The following is an 18,109-nucleotide window of genomic DNA, read 5'->3' on the forward strand; positions in this document are numbered from 1 at the left end:
CAGCAAATCAATAAATCTGTCCCATCATTGATGTTTCTATCTTTCTCTCCCTCCCCCTTCTTCTCTACAATCAATAAAAATATTAAATATACAAAGAAATGAGGTGTGAGGAGAGATGAGGGGAGACGGTTCTGAGAGACAGAGAGGAGGGTACAGAGATGAGGAAGGGGGGACAAAGAGGAGGGGCTCATCCTTTCTTCAGAATTAGAACCAGATACACAGATACAAGCCCAGGACATTAGCCTCAGGCATAGGCCAGTGATTGCAACGAACATTTTAAGGCATATTTTAAAAATCAAATTTAATATGAAAAATATCCATGAGGAACCTGGTATTCCAGTTTTCTGTGTGTGTGTGTGTGTGTGTGTGTGTGTGTGTGTGTGTGTGTGTGTGTGTGTTTGATTTTTTCTTTGTTTCAGAGAGGAAGGGAGAGGAGAGAGAGAGATAGAAACGTCAATGAGAGAGAATCATTGATTAGCTGCCTCCTGCACGCCTCCTGGGGATGGAGCCTGCATCCTGGGCATGTGCCCTTGACTGGAATTCAACCTCGGACCCTTCAGTCCGCAGGCTTATGCTCAATCCACTGAGCCAAACCAGCTAGTGTGGTATTCCAGTTTCAGATAAAGACTGGGTCATTACAGTGCTGTTCTGAACCACACAGAAGCCCGAAGCAAACGGTAAATCCAGCCCATTCTGGTTGCTTTTTGTTGAAAATTCTGATGTTTTGCTCATCATGGATTAGGTTGTAAATATTTCATTGGAATATGATCGATCTATCCTGGTCACTGAGCTTTTGGTGTGCCCTTAAAGCTTGTGCTTGTAGCCCATGCCTCACTGCCCTGCCCCATAGTCCCAGCCCCATTTCCCACCCCCAGTTTCTATCCTTCAGTTTTGTGCCCACCCCCAAGGCCACGCAGGCCCCCATCGGGTCCCACCATGACCTGGGCAGAGAACTTAGGAGAGAGAGCCAGGAAAGTGGGACTGGTAAGGTGTGAGGGAAGGCTCAGCACCAGGGTCAGGCCCTGGGACAGTAGATGGAGGGGGAGACAGGCCTGGGGCTGAGAGGAAGCAGGACCCAGGGCAGATGGGGGAGGAGGAGGGACTCACGCTGCAGGAGGAGGAGAGTCCGTCGTTGGCAGAAGCACAGATCATGTACTTTTTCAACATGGTAGGAAAAAACACCTTGCATTGCTTGTTGGAGATGATGTAGACATTCAAGCACATGAGCTCTGATGGATTTGTTGCATCTGGAGAAGTTGGGGGGGGGGAGGAGTCAGAGGCTTGGTCCGGTGGACCTGTGGGTGCTGACGTAAAAACAATGGGGACCCTGGACAAGGAAGTAGGAGAAGCCGGGTGACCCAATACGATGGTTATGAAAAGGGCCCTATTTCGTGGACTCCCGAGTCGTTGGAAGGAAGGGACTTGTGTCTGAACTCCTGGGTTTGAACGTACTGCGCAGAGTGGCCCCCTTATACACCTGCTCCACTCCATTCTCAGGGTCTTGGAGTTCAGGCTAAACCAGCTCTGGGGTTACCTTACCTGCATTTGCTGTTATCTGGAACACCGGAGGCAGCTAAAGCCATATGCCCGCACTCTACCTCCACCCTCATTCCTGAGGCCAGGTCAGCGGGTTGGCCCCAGCAGGTTCTAGCTCCACCATCCCTAGTGGCAGCTCTACCAATGGAAGGAAGAGGAGCTGGCATTGAGGGACACCTCCTGGGTAGAGGGGGCTGGGGACCAGGTCTCCTTTGTCTGAGGGAGAAGGCATCTGAAGGCCAAGACCCCTGGATCTGAGGGAGGAAGCGGCTGAGGGCCTGGACACTTGGCTCTGCGTGAGGTGGTGACTGGGATTCTAAACTCCTGGGTCTGTGGGATGGAGGCCTGGGATCCAAGGATTATGGAACTGGGGGAGGTATGTCTAAAGGTCAGGCTTTCTGGGGCTGACAGCGCAGGGCCTGGTGGTCTGGCTTCCTGGGTCTGAGAACGCAGGTGTTGGGGGGTCTGGAACCTTGCGTCTGTCTCCTGTATCTGCGGCCTGAGGAAGAAGAGAGCTGGGACCTTGGTGACTGGTTTTACAGACGCAACCTCACTTGCATCCATGGTTGTCTTGCCCCAGCCAGAGACAGTACAGCTTGTCCCAGGGTCTTTGCAGCTGGACGGTAGGTTGATTGTCTTTATCTTGTACGAGAGCCTGGCCTCTCTGCACAGCTTCACAAGCATGATGTCATGATCATCGGTGACGTTGTTATACTGGGGGTGGACGAATGACTTTGTAGCCCTTATCTTGCAGGCACACCCACCAGCCAGACGATCACTGCCCATTTGCACAATATAATCACTTAAAAAAAAAAAAGCAACATTCAGAGGGAGACACTGTTATTGAGAGAGGGGTACAAAGACCCACAGTAGGGACAGAAGCTGAGACAGAGAGAGAGAGAGAGAGAGAGAGAGAGAGAGAGAGAGAGAGAGAGAAAGGACCCACAGAGAGTCATGGAGTCGAGGTGGCTCCCCTGTCCCATACCTCTGGTGGCAGTGGGCGACGGTGAGAACCCACCACTTGTTGATCAGCACACCTGAACACTGCAAGGTATTGTTGTGATACAGGGCCACCTGCCAGGGATGGGTGCCTCTTGGACATACAACTCCATTAATAATCCTTTCCCCGTTGCCTTGTGCTGGATGGAGACATGGAGAAAGCATGGGTAGCAGGCATCAGGGGAGGGCTGAGTCCACAGTAGATGAATTCCCAGAGACAGTGATGGAGAAAGACACACAGACAGAGAGGCGTGGAGAAGGGCAGAGGCAGGCACGGAGCACAGGGCAGAGACAGCTGCAGACGGAGATGGAGAGAGATGGAGGGAGCCTATTCAAAAACCCAGGGCAGCAGCTGGTCTGGAGGCCACCCCAGCATCTGATGAGAGAGACACGGAGGGCGGGAAGCAGCCTGGAGGGCACCCAGAGCCCAGGAGTCAGGAGGGAGCAGGAAGGAAGGGGCCACAGCCCAGGGGTCGAGTCTCCATGGGAGGAGGCTGCTGCAGGTGAGGGTTCTGACTCAGGGGCTCCTTGGAGAAAGAGGGCGCTGGAGAGGGGAGGTGGGGAGACTGTGAGGCCCAGGGGTAAGGTCAGGACTGCCATGCTGGTCCTTACCCTCTTGTCCAGCAGATCCCGGTGCTAAGGACAGCAGTAGGAGCAGCAGGGTTGGGAGAAGGGGACCTGCCATGTGTCCTGTGTGAGCCTCTGTGGCTGCCACAGAGGAAGGGCCTCTTCTGCTGGGGCTGGAAAGACAGAGAGTTCAGGGGCAGGACTCCTGGTCTCCAGGTCCCTTCTCTTCACTCAGACCCAGGAGCCCCAGTCTGCATTCCCCTCCTCCATCAGACCCAGGAGCGCAAGGCTTCACCTACCTCCTCCCTCAGACTCAGAAGTCCAGGCCAGAGACACCCTTCCATGCAGATGCACCTAGGGATTGGACTTCCTCTCCCTCCCCATTTATAATCGAAAGCCTTTCTGTTCTTCCCCATTTATAATTCTATGTCCCAAGTTCCTTTTAGGTAAAAGACCCAAAACCCGAACCTTCCAGCCCCTCCTTTTCACAACCTGATTTTGGCCGTCTACTGCCCTGCCCTCAAGAGCAAGAGTCGGCTGTCCATGCAGACACACCTGCCCCAACCCAAATCGAATTTCTTCTCACCTGCAGTGGGTCTGATCTGGTGTGGTCTTCAGACTGGGTTGAACTTCAACTGTGTCCAGCCGTGTGCAGAGTGGCCCTCTTATAGCACACCAGCCCCACTCCAATTCTCAGGGTCCCGGAGTTTAGGCGAACCCAGCTCTGGGGTTACCTTACCTGCATTTGCTCTTATCTGGAACCTCAGAGGCAGCATAAGCCACATGCCCGCACTCTACCTCTACCCTCATTCCTGAGGCCAGGTCAGGGGCTTGGCACTAGAACGTTCCAGCTCCACCATCCCTGGTGGCAGCTATGAACGGTGTGACCTTGTACTGGCGCTGAGGGGCAGGACCAGGAGTCAAGGACCTACCCGCATGGCTCAGGATGGACTGTGCCCTGGGTCCTCCACTGTGGCCAATTTTCTTGCCCTCTGCCCCTCTTGAGGGTGGCCTGGAACTTACACCGTAACTCTGAGCAGCTTGTGGGAACTTGTCAGGCTGAATGCCAGACGTGTCTTTGGGCCTGAACCCGACCCTAATATTGGGCTATGAATCTAAAGAGAAGGCTTTACTCACTCTACCTACTAAATATGTACTGTTTTTCACTTATTATACTTTGACTTCTATACATAGTATGTATAGCTAACAAAAATGTCTGAACATTATCTAATGGGACATTTTATTTACTTGATAAAATGTCTAGAACAGCCCTAGCTGGTTTTGCTCAGTGGATAGAGCGTTGGCCTGCAGACCAAAGTGTCCCGAGTTTGATTCTGGTCTAGGGCATGTACCTTGGTTGCAGGCTCCTCCCCGGCCCTGCCCCTGATCCGCTCATGGAAGAGGCAACCAATCGATGTGTCTCTCTCACATCCTTGTTTCTCTCTGTCTTTCCCTCTCTCTTTACTCTCCCTAAAAATCCATGGAAAAATATCCTCAGTTGAGAATTAACTAATAGACAAAATTTTTTTTTTAATTTTAAGAATGAATTTTAAAAGTCTTGGACAATTGTTTCTCTTAGAATGCTTACTCCTTCCTTTATTCTATTGTATAATGTTCTACACTATAGCTTTTTTTTTGACTTAGTGACTCTTCCACATTGAAGTGCCATTAAATCGCTTTCATTATAATGAGGGTGGCATGAATTTCTTTGTATTTTAATCTTTGTTCATTGTATTCATTCATGAAGTATCTACTGAGCATTTACTCTGATCCAGAATCGGTTCTGGCCTCTGAGGGCACAGTATCCACAAAACAGCAAAATTCCATCATAAAGCCCCTCATTCCAGTGGGTGGAGACCTTGAGTAAAGAGGCAGAACTTCACATTTCTGGTATTTTTATGTGGCAGGAAGTGCTATGGAGAACAATAAGACCAGAGGAGGACTAGGGAATTATTTGTTCCCTTTGATCTCAGAACCCCTGCAGTTTAATATTGGGAAAGGGGGTTGGAAAGACCCCAGGTGAAGAGGACATTTGGATACAATCTTATAGCAGGTGGTAGATGCATTCATGTAGCTACTTCTTGGGATCAGTGAGTCCTAGGCAGAGTGACGGGCAGGTGAGAAGAGGAGGGGGATCTAGAATGTTCTAGCAAGGAAGCCTTTTTTATTGGAGCTGAATGAATCAGAGGGAGAAGGGTGGGCGATGGTTTCAGAGACCTCACAGGATTTGGAAGACACAGGGATTGAGGACCGAGATAGGACTTTGGCATTTGCATTGAGTAACACAGGAACCATTGTCAGATGACTACTAGACAGCTGATTCCTAATCGTGAAATTGACCCTCACTTCTAACTCAGACACCAAAATATGTTTCATGCCTTAGTGTGAGTCCACTTGTTATCTCAATTCAGATCTTTAATCCAATTCTGTCTTAGTCCCACAAGTTGACCATCATGGACATTGTTGTTGCCTACCCAACATGCACTCCTTCTGCCATTTGTCAGAACCTTGATTTAGTTTGGAGACTTGCTATGCTCATTGTGACTGCAACTGAGCTTTACTGCACCAAGCACGGGGGCCCATTTCTGCTGCCCAGGGACTGGTTTATAAATAAACATGTGATACAATGTTGACCAATGAGGAGTGAGGGGAAGCCAACTGGGCTACTTCAGGGAACTGCTCTCTTCTTTCCAAAGTGAGACAAGAGAAGAGTTCACCTTGACTCTGTTAGTGTCCCTTCTGGGTGTAAATTCTGGAAGTGAGGCAGCCCTCCTGGAACTGGGGAGGGAAGTGGAAGGGGATAGGGCCATAGCTCTGTGGATGGACAAATGGAGAGAAAGTGATGGTGATAGTCAGTGTCTTTAATGAGGTTGCTGAGCTGGTGAATTAATGCTCAGTGGAGTCCCTTCATCTCCTGTCATCTGCGGGTTTCCTTTCTGGTTTAAAGTTTCTGTGTTGTTGTTGCTCCCATTGCCAAAGTCTTTTTTCGTAAGACCTTGACGTCATGTTCAGAATTCATTGCAAGTCTGGAATTTGATCCCAAACCATCAATTCCAAATCTAATTCTAAGCTGAATCTCCATGTGGAATCCAAATTAACCAACAAACCTTACCCTATCTCTAGTGGCAGCTCTTGTTACCATCCCCGATATTTCATTATAGCACTTAACTCTATATCATGTTTTGTTTTATGTGCATTTGTTTATTGTCTATTTCTCCCACATAGCATGCGACTGCATAAAGATAGGGACTCATACAGTACAGCACTTGGAGTCTGTCAGATCCTCATAAGTAAATGTCAAATTAATGGCTGAAAGTGAATTTACCTTTCTTTTTAGCCTGTGAGCTATAGAATTGAGGGGAAAAACATTTATCTGGCAACTTTATATGCCAGAAGTTATATTATATGCTCACATCTCATTTAATCTTCACAACAGCTTTTGGAAGGGGGGTGGGGCTGGATACAGTGAACTTTATTTTTTAAAATATATTTTTATTGATTTCAGAGAGGAAGGGAGAGGGAAAGAGATAGAAACATCAATGATGAGATTGAATCATTGATTAGCTGCCTCCTGCAGGCCCTCTACTGGGGATCAAGCCTGCAACCCAGGTATTTGCTCTTGACTGGAGTTGAACCTGGGACCATTCAGTCCACAGGCAGAAGCTCTCTCCACTGAGCCAAACCAGCTAGGGCAGTGAACCTTACTATGTATGACAGAACAATCTCAAGGAACAAGTACCAGACTGCCTGTGGATGGAGTCGTGGGTGCCTCCTTCTTTCCGTTCCCTGTTCTGTGCCTGTGCACTTCTACCACCTGAAAAATACAGGTGGGGACCTCTGAGGAGCCAAGGGTGGGGAGAGGAGACCTTCACAGAGGGAACTGGGAAGGGAAAATGTAACTGATTTTGAACCCTAACTCTGCCTCCTGGCCCCTCTGATACAGTGGCATGTTTCTGTCCATTTCCTAGCCATCAGTTTTCCCCACCCATAAAATTAGAGAGAGAGAGAGAGAGAGAGAGAGAGAGAGAGAGAGAGAGAGAGAGAAAGATATGCCTACTTCACCCGTGTCCAAAGGGATGTGAAAGTGGTTCTGAGCTTGTCACAGGTGACAAACTAGGAGAGAGGGAGCAGGTTTTCAGAAAGGTCAGTGTTGGTATGTAGACAGGGCACTGGAGTACAGCGATGTCCTGACACAAGTGAGCACCCAGCATCTGGAATAAGAGAGAACAATGGTGGTGGAAATTCGGTTAAGTGGGCCCCTGTTCTCACAGAAATGGGGGAAGGGGCCTTGTGAGGAGGGCAGAGAGGCAGGAATGGGGAATCCTCTGTACCTCAGAGCCTGGCAAGGTCTTCAGATCCCTGGTCTCCTGGGATCCCTGGGCAACCACACTGCAGACCCTGCTGACTGAGGGATTTTCTCCCCAAAGACTCACCCCTCCCACCCGTCTTTCTAGATTTTCTCCCACAAGTCTTTTCTGGTCAACATGATCTTTCCTCTTCACATCTGACCTCTTATTAGAGTCTCCTTTATCCCCCAACTAAGCACCCACATATTGAAATTTTGAAGACACCTATATTCTGCGGAGAGAAAACCAAGACCCGGAGTCTCACTAAGTTCTGTAGTCCAGGATCCCAATCCCTCCTCCCTCAGACCTAGGAGTCGAGGCACCCAGCCCCTTCCTCCCTCAGACCGAGGAATCCAGGCCCCCAGCCCCCTCCTTCAGATCTGGGAGGTTTGGTACCCAGACCATTTTTTTTCTTTCTCTCTCAGACTCAGGAGTTCAAACCCCAAGGCCACTCATATCTCAGACCTAGAGTCCTGGAACCCAATAACCTTCTCTCCCGACCCCCAAATTCTGAACTTCCATCCTTTCTTTCTCAGACACAAAATTGTAAACCCTACAGTCCCTTCCTAATGGAAACCTAAGAGTCAAAGCCCGCAGCCCTCTCCTCACTCAACCCAGGACACTGGTCCCCAAGACACTCCTCTCAGACAAGAAGTTCTGGCCCCGATCCCACACATCCCTCAGACCCAAGAGTTCAAGCCTCCAGACCCCTCTTCCCTCAGACACAAGTGTCCTGTCCCCTGGACTCATCCTTTCTCTCCATCAGTGACAATTTAGAAAATACCTGAGTTTTGGGACACCCGTGTGCCTCGCCAGCATGGCCAAAGGTGAACCTGAGTGGGGGTGGTGAAGGATTAAGAAAAGACAGACAAGAGAATGAAAGCTGGGTCATGGTGGGACGCTGTCCTCTCTGATGGAGAGTCTCCCTGACAGAGAGCTAGCGACAGCGCCAAGGACTACAAGCCGTGTCTTTATTTTACAGCCAGATGCCACAAGGCAAAGTAAGGGCGTGGTCAAGATGTTTACAACATTCTGGTGGGTTTTGACCCTATTCAATTACATAATTACATGCACCTGATCAAGCTTTGTTTACTTCTAGCCTATATCACACAGGCAGGTGGGGCCTCGTGTTGGCACCATAGGTTTAAGCTTACAACTACAGCTGTTGGCTATCATTGTGCTGGGAGGGCTCTGCCCTCCAAGCTGGGACTTGCACGTGGCCATGAGGGGACTGTGCCCTCTCATTAGTCTTAGGCTTGAATCTGTCCAAACACTGAAGCCGCTCTCCACACACCTGTCTTCATGAAGCTCCATCAACGTCCCCTCTCTCCAGCATGCCACCCCAAAATCAATATTCAATCTAAAAAATTAAAAAAAAAATAACACAACATGGTACTTGCACTAACTGGCTGGACATGCCTGGCCATGCCTCTCAGCTCCTTTACAGGATTCTGTAGGTGTAATTCTTTTCAAGGAGATAGTCCTCTTGTTGAAATTTTAAAAAATAAAGCGCGGAACTATCTAGGATTGGATACAATGAGCAATGGAGAGATTCGTGTTTCTCTTACAGGCCATGCAGGATGTATAACGTCTCACATAAATCATTTACCAGGTATTCGGGTAAAAGATAACCATCAGGAGTGATGGGGTCCTCTCCTCTCAGTACCAGGGTTTTTGTCCCTGCAGCTCTGGAGAGAAGATCATCTGATGTTTAAAGTTGTTCTTGCCCTGACCGGTTTGACTCAGTGGATAGAGCATAGGCCTGAGGACTCAAGGGTCCCGGGTTTGATTCAGGTCAAGGGCATGTATTTTGGTTGTGGGCACATCCTCAGTGGGGGATGTGCAGGAGGCAGCTGATTGATGTTTCTCTCTCATGGATGTTTCTAGCTCTCTCCCTCTGCCTTCCTCTCTGTAAAAAAATCAATAAAATATATTAAAGTTGTTCTCATTCCAGATGCACAAAACCAATGAATAGGTCTCACTTGAGGTAAGATTAACTAACCGATCATATAGGCGTTAGGACATGACTAGGATTTTCTGTTCTCCTTTCCTCCCCCCCCCCCCCCGCCTTCTTCTTCTTCTTCTTCTTCTTCTTCTTCTTCTTCTTCTTCTTCTTCTTCTTCTTCTTCTTCTCTCTCTCTCTCTCTCTCTCTCTCTCTCTCTCTCTCTCTCTCTGGATGGGGAAAACTGAGGGCTGGAACATGTAGAGGAACACGCCACTGTATCAAGGGGAGCAGGAGGCAGGGTGATATTTCAAAATCTGTTACATTTTCCTTTCCCACCTCCCTCTGTGAAGGTCTCCTTGTCCCACTCTTGGCTCCTCAGAGGTCCCCACCCAAATTTTTCAGGTTGCACAGAAAGGGGAACGAAGGAAGGAGGCATCCGTGACTCCGTCCACAGGCAGTTGGGTAGATGCTCTTTATTCTGTGAGTGTTTCATTTGACACAGTGAGGATCCCACACATACACTTTTTTCTTATTTTTCCCCATTTAACATCAGATAGCATACACATTCTGATACGACACCAACAGTTCTGCATAATTATTATCTTGAACTGCTTCATGAGTCTCCTGATGTACATCTATTTGTTGCTGACATAAACCATTGAATAATTCGGGACACGTGCAGCGCTTCCACTGCTTTGCTATGACAAAGAGTGTTGTGATGAATTCAAACCTTGCCCACATTTCGGATTTACCAGAATTACTAGGTCAAAGGTGATGAATGAGACTCTGGATTCAACTTGCCTCACCTTCTGTCATAAAAATTGTAGCCGTTTACAGTTCTACTGGAGAATACTGCGGATCTCCCTGCATCTTCGCCAGCACCGACATTTTTTGTGTATTATATTTAGCTCATAGGATTTTGCAAATTTTAATTTTTTATTAGAATGTTGTTGACATTTTCATATGACTTTGAAAAAATGATAAAGTCAAGTGTGGCTGAAAGTCATGGATGTCTTTATTCCTGGGAAGTTCCAGTTCAGGGCATAGGGATGGAGGATGAAAGCATGGAGAGATTAGGAATTGGTTTTCATGGTATCATAGATCCATTTGCGGTACATGCATATGCGGGTGTATACCACTGGCTCAAAGGGCAGTGAACAAGGGTAAAATCCGCCAGACACGAGGCCTTGCAGGGAACCTTCGAAAATCAGTGGACTCCCGGAGTCACCCTGCAGGGGAGAGAGCAGATTAGCTTTGATTTCAAAATAACCAGCAATGAGGTCCCACAGACCCCATGCTTATCAAGCCTTGATCCTGGCCAATGGGAAGACACTCATTGTCTCTGCGGACCAATGGCAGAGCAGGAATGAATGCTATCAAGGAGAGGACCAGCCAGGCTTTCGGAAGACATTGGCTTGAGCCCTAGTCAATCACAGGGAGGGAGGCGGGGCTTCGGGAGTGTCAGAGCCCCATTTATTTGTCAAGCCCCTGGGAGAGGAAGCATTACCTCCAGGGAATCCCATGCATTTCCTTACTCAGGGATGGGGGACAGGGTAGTTCTGGAAACCAGGCGGGACCAATGCCCTAATTTACAGGATCTAGTGCAAAATAAAAGTATGGACCACCAGGTTCAAATATATGAAGTTTAACAAAAGCGAGTGCGTTAAACCAAGTGCAGGTCTGTCCGGAGTTGCGACTCTGTGTCCCTGCACAGTTTGCAGAATTATGAATCAGGCCCTCAGTGGGGGACAAGGAGGAACCCCCCATTTTTAGGACATTCAACCCTGTCCCATCACCTCTCTTCCTAACACACACCATTTCACCACCCCTGAAAGCTGAGAGTGCACATGTGGGCAAAGGTAGTGGGAGTACAAATAGGCAAAGGATGAAAGAGAAAGAGAGAAGGATGGAGAGAAGAGAAAGGGAAGGATGAAGGAGACAGAGAAGCAGAATATTGGGGGTAGGGAATGAGGCAGAGATGGAGAAAATAAAAATTGACAGAGGCAGGAGAGAGAGGAAGGGAGGGAGGGAGGAAAAGAGAGAGAGAGAGAGAGAGAGAGAGAGAGAGAGAGAGAGAGAGAGAGAGAGAGAGAGAGAGAGAGAGAGATCGCAACACAGAGAGAAGACAGAGGAAACCAGGAAATGAAATGAGGTGGGAGGACCTAGCCGGTTTTGCTCAGTGGACAGTGCATCGGCCTGCTGACTGAAGGGTCCCAGGTTGGATACCCGCCAAGGGCACATGCCTGGGTTATGGGCTCAAACCCCAGTAGGGGGTGTGCAGGAGGCAGCCAATCAATGATTCTCTTTCTTCATTGATGTTTCTATCTCTCCCTCCCCTTCCTCTCTGCAATCAATAAAAATATTAAAAATACAAAGAAATGAGGTGTGAGGAGAGATGAGGGGAGACGGTCCTGAGAGACAGAGAGGAGGGTACAGAGATGAGGAAGGGGGGACAAAGAGGAGGGGCTCATCCTTTCTTCAGAATTAGAACCAGATACACAGATACAAGCCCAGGACATTAGCCTCAGGCACAGGCCAGTGATTGCAACGAACATTTTAAGGCATATTTTAAAAATCAAATTTAATATGAAAAATATCCATGAGGAACCTGGTATTCCAGTTTTGTGTGTGTGTGTGTGTGTGTGTGTGTGTGTGTGTGTGTGTGATTTTTTCTTTATTTCAGAAAGGAAGGGAGAGGGAGAGAGAGAGATAGAAATGTCAATAAGAGAGAATCATTGATCAACTGCTTCCTGCATGCCCCCTTCCTGGGGATGGAGCCTGCATCCTGGGCATGTGCCCTTGGCTGGGATAGAACCTAGGACCCTTCAGTCCGCAGGCCTGTGCTTGATCCACTGAGCCAAACGGGCTAGGGCGGTATTTCAGTTTTACATAAAGACTGGGTCATTACTGTGGTGTTCTGAAGGACATAGAAGCCTGAAGCAAAAGGGAAATCCAGTCCCTGACCCAGGCAGAGGACTGAGGAGAGAGAGCCAGGAAATTGGGACTGGTAAGGTGTGAGGGAAGGCTCAGCAGCAGGATCAGGCCCTGGGACACTGGATGGAGGGGGAGACAGGCCTAGGCTGAGAGGAAGCAGGACCCAGGGCAGGCGGGGGATGAAGGGACTCACTTGGCAGGTGGAGGAGAGTCCGCCGAGTGCATCAGCACAGATCATGTACTTTTTCAACATGGTAGGATAAAACACATTGCATTGCTTGTAGGAGACGATGTTGACATTCGAGCACATGAGCTCTGATGGATTTGTTGCTTCTGGAGAAGTTAGGGAGTGGGGGAGGAGTCAGAGGCTTGGTCCCAAGGACCTGTGGGTGCTGAGGTAAAATAATGGGAACCCTGGACATGGAAGGAGGAAGAGCCGGGTGACCCAATACGATGGTTATAAAAAGGGCCCTATTTCTTGGACTCCCAGGTCATTGGAAGGAAGGGATTTGTGTCTGAACTCCTGGGTTTGAACGTACTGTGCAGAGTGGCCCTCTTCTAGCACACCTGCCACACTCCAACTCTCAGGGTCCTGGAGTTCAGGTGAACCCAGCTCTGGGGTTAACTTACCTGCATTTGCTCTTATCTGGAACCCCTGAGGCAGCTCAAGCCATATGCCCGCACTCTACCTCCACCCTCATTCCTGAGGCCAGGTCAGCGGGTTGGCCCCAGCAGGTTCTAGCTCCACCATCCCTAGTGGCAGCTCTACCAATGGAAGGAAGAGGAGCTGGCATTGAGGTTCACCTCCTGGGTAGAGGGGGCTGGGGACCAGGTCTCCTTTGTCTGAGGGAGAAGGCATCTGAAGGCCAAGACCCTGGATCTGAGGGTGGAATCGGCTGAGGGCCTGGACACTTGGCTCTGCCTGAGGTGGTGACTGGGGTTCTAAACTCCTGGGTCTGTGGGATGGAGGCCTGGGATCCAAGCATTATGGAACTGGGGGAGGCATGTCTAAAGGTCAGGCTTTCTGGGTCTGACCGTGCAGGGCCTGGTTGTCTGGCTTCCTGGGTCTGAGAACGCAGGTGTTGGGGGGGTCTGGAACCTTGGGTCTGTCCCCTGTATCTGCGGCCTGAGGAAGAAGGGAGCTGGGACCTTGGTGACTGGGGTCACAGAGGCAGCCTCACCCACTTCCACGGTGGTGATGCCCCAGCCAGAAACAGTACAGCTTGACCCAAGGTCTTTGCAGCTGGATGGTAGGTTGATTGTCTTTACATTGCTCGAGAGCCTGGCCAGGCTGCTCAGCTTCACAAGCATGATGTCATGATCATCGGTGCAGTGATCTTCCGGGCATGCCCCCCAACCAGAAGATCACTGCCCATTTGCACAATATAATCACTTTAAAAAAAAAAAAAAGCAACATTCAAAAGGAGACACTGTGATTGAGAGAAGGGTAAAAAGACCCAGACTTAGGGGGACAGAAGCCCAGAGAGAGAGAGCAATCCTGCACACTGGAACTCATTGTTTTGATACATGGCCACCTGCCAGGGATGGGAGCCTCTTGGACATACCACTCCATTAATAATCCTTTCCCCGGTATCCTGGGCTGGATGGAGACATGGAGAAAGCATGGGTAGCAGGCACCAGGGGAGGGCTGACTCCATAGTAGATGATTTCCCAGAGACAGTGATGGAAAGAGACACACAGACAGAGAGGCGTGGAGAAGGGCAGAGGCAGGCACGGAGCACAGGGCAGAGACAGCTGCAGTTGGAGATGGAGAGAGACGGGGGGAGCCTGCTCAGAAACCCAGGGCAGCAGCTGATCTGGAGGCAACCCCAGCATCTGATGAGAGAGACATGGAGGCCCGGAAGCAGCTTTTGGGGCACCCAGAGCCCAGGAGTCAGGAGGGAGCAGGAAGAAAGGGGCCACAGCCCAGGGGTTGAGTCGCCATGGGAAGAGGCTGCTGCAGGGGGCGTCCTGACTCAGGGGCTCATTGGAGAGAGGGGGCCCTGGAGAGGGGAGTTGGAGGACTGTGAGGCCCGGGGCAAGGTCAGGACTCCGTTTGTCCTCCCCTTCTTGTCCAGCAGATCCCAGGTTCCTTCTATTCACTCAGACCCAGGAGTCTCAGTCTCCACCCACCTCCTCCCTCAGACTCAGAGGTCCAGGCCAGAGACATCCTTCCATGCAGATGCACCTAGGGATCGGGCTTTCTGTCCATCCCCATTTATAATAGAAAGCCTCTCTGTTCTTCCCCATTTATAATTCTATGTCCCAACTTACTTTTAGGTAAAAGACCCAAATCTCCAGCCCTCCAGCCCCTCCTTCTCACAACCAGATTTTGGCCATCTAGTGCTCTGCCCTCAAGAGCAAGAGTTGGCTGTCCATGCAGACACATCTGCCCCACCCCAAATGGGATTTCCTCTCACCTGCAGTGGGTCTGATCTGGTGTGGTCTTCAGACTGGGTTGAACTTCAACTGTGTCCAGCCCTGTGCAGAGTGGCCTTCTTTTAGCACACCAGCCCACTCCAACTCTCAGGGTCCTGGAGTTCAGGCGAACCCAGCTCTGGGGTTACCTTACCTGCATTTGCTCTTATCTGGAATCCTGGAGGCAGCTCAAGCCATATGCCCGCACTCTACCTCCACCCTCATTCCTGAGGCCAGGTCAGGGGCTTGGCCCCAGCACATTCCAGCTTCACCATTCCTGGTGGCAGCTATGAAGGGTGTGACCAGGTACTGGCGCCAAGGGGCAGGACCAGGAGTCACGGACCTACCCGCATGGCTCAGGATGGACTGTGCCCTGGGTCCTCCACTGTGGCCAATTTTTTTTTTGTCCTCTGCCTCTCTCGGGGGTGGCCTGGAACTTACACCGTAACTCTGAGCAGCTTTTGGGAACTTGTCAGGCTGAATCCCAGACGTGTCTTTGAGCCTGAACCCGACCCTAATATTGGGCTATGAATCTCAAGAGAAGGCTTTCCTAAATCCACCTACTAAATATGTACTGTTTTTCACTTATTATACTTTGATTTCTATACATAGTATGTATAGCTAACAAAAATGTCTGAGCATTATCTAATGGGACATTTTATTTACTCTATAAAAAGTCTTGAACAATAGATCAACCAAAGGCCTTGTGTGCTTGCATATGAGCCTAACCAGTGATCACGGACAACAGGGGGAGGGGGGCATGCATGTGTGGGGTTTGGGAAGGGAACGGGGGCGGGGGGGGTGTTGATGACAAATATGTGATACCTTAATCAATAAAGTAATTAAAAAAAAAGAAGTCTGAACAGCCCTAGCCGGTTTTGCTCAGTGGATAGAACGCTGGCCTGCAGACCAAAAGATCCCTAGTTCGATTCCGGTCAAGGGCATGTACTCTCCCTAAAAATCCATGGAAAAACATCCTCGGATGAGAATTAACCAAAAGACAAATTTTTTTTTTAATTTTAAAAATAAATTTTAAACGTCTTGGACAATTGTTTCTCTTAGAATGCTTACTCCTTCCTTTATTCTATTGAATAATGTTCTACACTATAGCTTTATATTGAATTATGTGTCTCTTCCACATTGAAGTCCCTTTGAATCGCTTTCATTATAATGAGGGTGGGATGAATTTCTTTGATTTTCACCTTTGCTCATTGTATTCATTCATGAAGTATCTACTGAGCATTTACTCTGATCCAGAATCGGTTCTGGCCTCTGAGGGCACAGTACCCACAAAACAGCAAAATTCCATCACAAAGCCCCTCATTCCAGTGGGTGGAGACCTTGAGTAAAGAGACAAAAACTTCACATTTCTGGTTTTTTTATGTGGCAGTAAGTGCTATGGAGAACAATAAGACCAGAGGAGGACTAGGGAATTATTTGTTCCCTTTGATCTCAGCAACCCCTGCAGTTTAATATTGGGAAAGGGGGTTGGAAAGACCCCAGGTGAAGAGGACATTTGGATACAATCTTGTAGGAGGTGGTAGATGGATTCATGTACATATTTGGGATCAGTGAGTCCTAGGCAGAGTGACGGGCAGGTGAGAAGAGGAGGAAGACCTAGAATGTTACTGGAGCAGAATGAATCAGATGAAAAAGGGTGGGTGATGAGTTCAGAGGCCTCACAGGATTTGGAAGACACAGGGATTGAGGAACGAGTAGGACTTTGGCATTGGCATTGAGTAACACAGGAACCATTGTCAGATGACTACTAGACAGCTGATTCCTAATAGTGAAATTGACCCTCACTTCTAACTCAGACACCAAAATATGTTTCATGCCTTAGTGTGAGTCCACTTGTTATCTCAATTCAGATCTTTAATCCAATTCTGTCTCGGTCCCACAAGTTGACCATCATGGACATTGTTGTTGCCTACCCAACATGCACCCCTTCTGCCATTTGTCAGAACCTTGATTTAGTTTGGACAACCTGCTATGCTCATTGTGACTGCAACTGAGCTTTACTGCACCAAGCACGGGTGGGCCCATTTCTGCTGCCCAGGGACTGGTTTATAAATAAACATGTGATACAATGTTGACCAATGAGGAGTGAGGGAAACCCAACTGGGCTACTTCACAGAACTGCTCTCTTCTTCCCAAAGTGAGTCAGAAGAAGAGTTCTCCTTGACTCTGTTAGACAGTGTCCCTTCTGGGGATAAATTCTGGAAATGAGTCAATCTTCCTGGAAATAGGGAGGGAAGTGGCCCAGGGAGAAAGCCATAGCTCTGTGGATGGTCAAATGGAGAGAAAGTGATGGGGATAGTCAGTGTCTTTAATGAGGTTGCTGAACTGGTGAAGTAATGCTCCATGGAGCCCCTTCATCTCACGTCACCTGCAGGTTTCCTTTCTGGTTTAAAGTTTCTGTGTTGTTGTTGCTCCCACTGCAGAAGTCTTTTTAATAAGAACTTGACATCACGCCAAAACCGGTTTGGCTCAGTGGATAGAGCATTGGCCTGCAGACTCAAGGGTCCCAGGTTCAGATTCCGGTCAAGGGCATGTACCTTGGTTGCGGGCACATCCCCAGTAGGAGGTGTGCAAGAGGCAGCTGATCGATGTTTCTCTCTCATCGATGTTTCTAACTCTCTATCCTCTCTCTTCCTCTCTGTAAAAAATCAATAAAATATATTTAAAAAAAAGAACTTGACATCATGTTCAGATTTCCTTGCAAGTCTAGAATTTGATCCCAAACCATCAATTCAAATTTAATTCCGAGCTGAATCTCCATGTGGAATCCAAATTAACCAACAAACCTTACCCTATCTCTAGTGGCAGCTCTTCTTACCACCCCCGATATTTTATTATAGCACTTAACTGTATATCATGTTCTATTTTATGTGCATTTGTTCATTGTCTATTTATCCCACCTAGCCTGTGACTGCATAAAGATGGAGACTCATACAGTACAGCACCTGGAGTCTGTCAGATCCTCATAAGTAAGAGTAGGATTAATGGCTGAAAGTGAATTTACCTTTCTTTTTAGCCTGTGAGCTATAGAATCGAGGGGAAAAACCTTTACCTGGCACCTTTGTAAGCCACAAGTTATATTATATGCTCACATCTCATTTAATCTTCACAACAGCTTTTGGGAAGGGGGGCTGGATACAGTGAACTTTATTTTTTAAAAATACATTTTTTATTTATTTAAGAGAGGAAGGGAGAGGGAGAGAGATAGAAACATCAATGATGAGAGCGAAACATTGACTGTTTGCCTCCTGCAGGCCCTCTACTGGGGATCAAGCCTGCAACCCAAGCATGTGCTCTTGACTGGAATCGAACCTTGGACCATTCAGTCCACACGCAGAAGCT

At 48.6% G+C, this 18,109-nt stretch overlaps 1 protein-coding gene across 1 annotated transcript in view; it reads right to left on the bottom strand.

Moving 5' to 3' along the window:
• The window catches only part of LOC129147787 (kallikrein-7-like), a 4,452-nt gene extending 1,232 nt beyond the window's left edge, over positions 1-3,220 (bottom strand). The window contains exons 1-4 of the mRNA XM_054711145.1: positions 3,148-3,220; positions 2,522-2,675; positions 2,109-2,338; positions 1,108-1,262 (exon numbers count right to left, since the gene is read on the bottom strand). Coding sequence (XP_054567120.1) covers positions 1,108-1,262; positions 2,109-2,338; positions 2,522-2,675; positions 3,148-3,220 — 612 coding nt within the window. The remainder of the gene's footprint in view (positions 1-1,107; positions 1,263-2,108; positions 2,339-2,521; positions 2,676-3,147) is intronic.
• Positions 3,221-18,109: the final 14,889 nt, after the last annotated feature.

This window comes from Eptesicus fuscus, chromosome 21 (genome assembly GCF_027574615.1).
Source record: "Eptesicus fuscus isolate TK198812 chromosome 21, DD_ASM_mEF_20220401, whole genome shotgun sequence".
Taxonomy (NCBI): domain Eukaryota; kingdom Metazoa; phylum Chordata; class Mammalia; order Chiroptera; family Vespertilionidae; genus Eptesicus; species Eptesicus fuscus.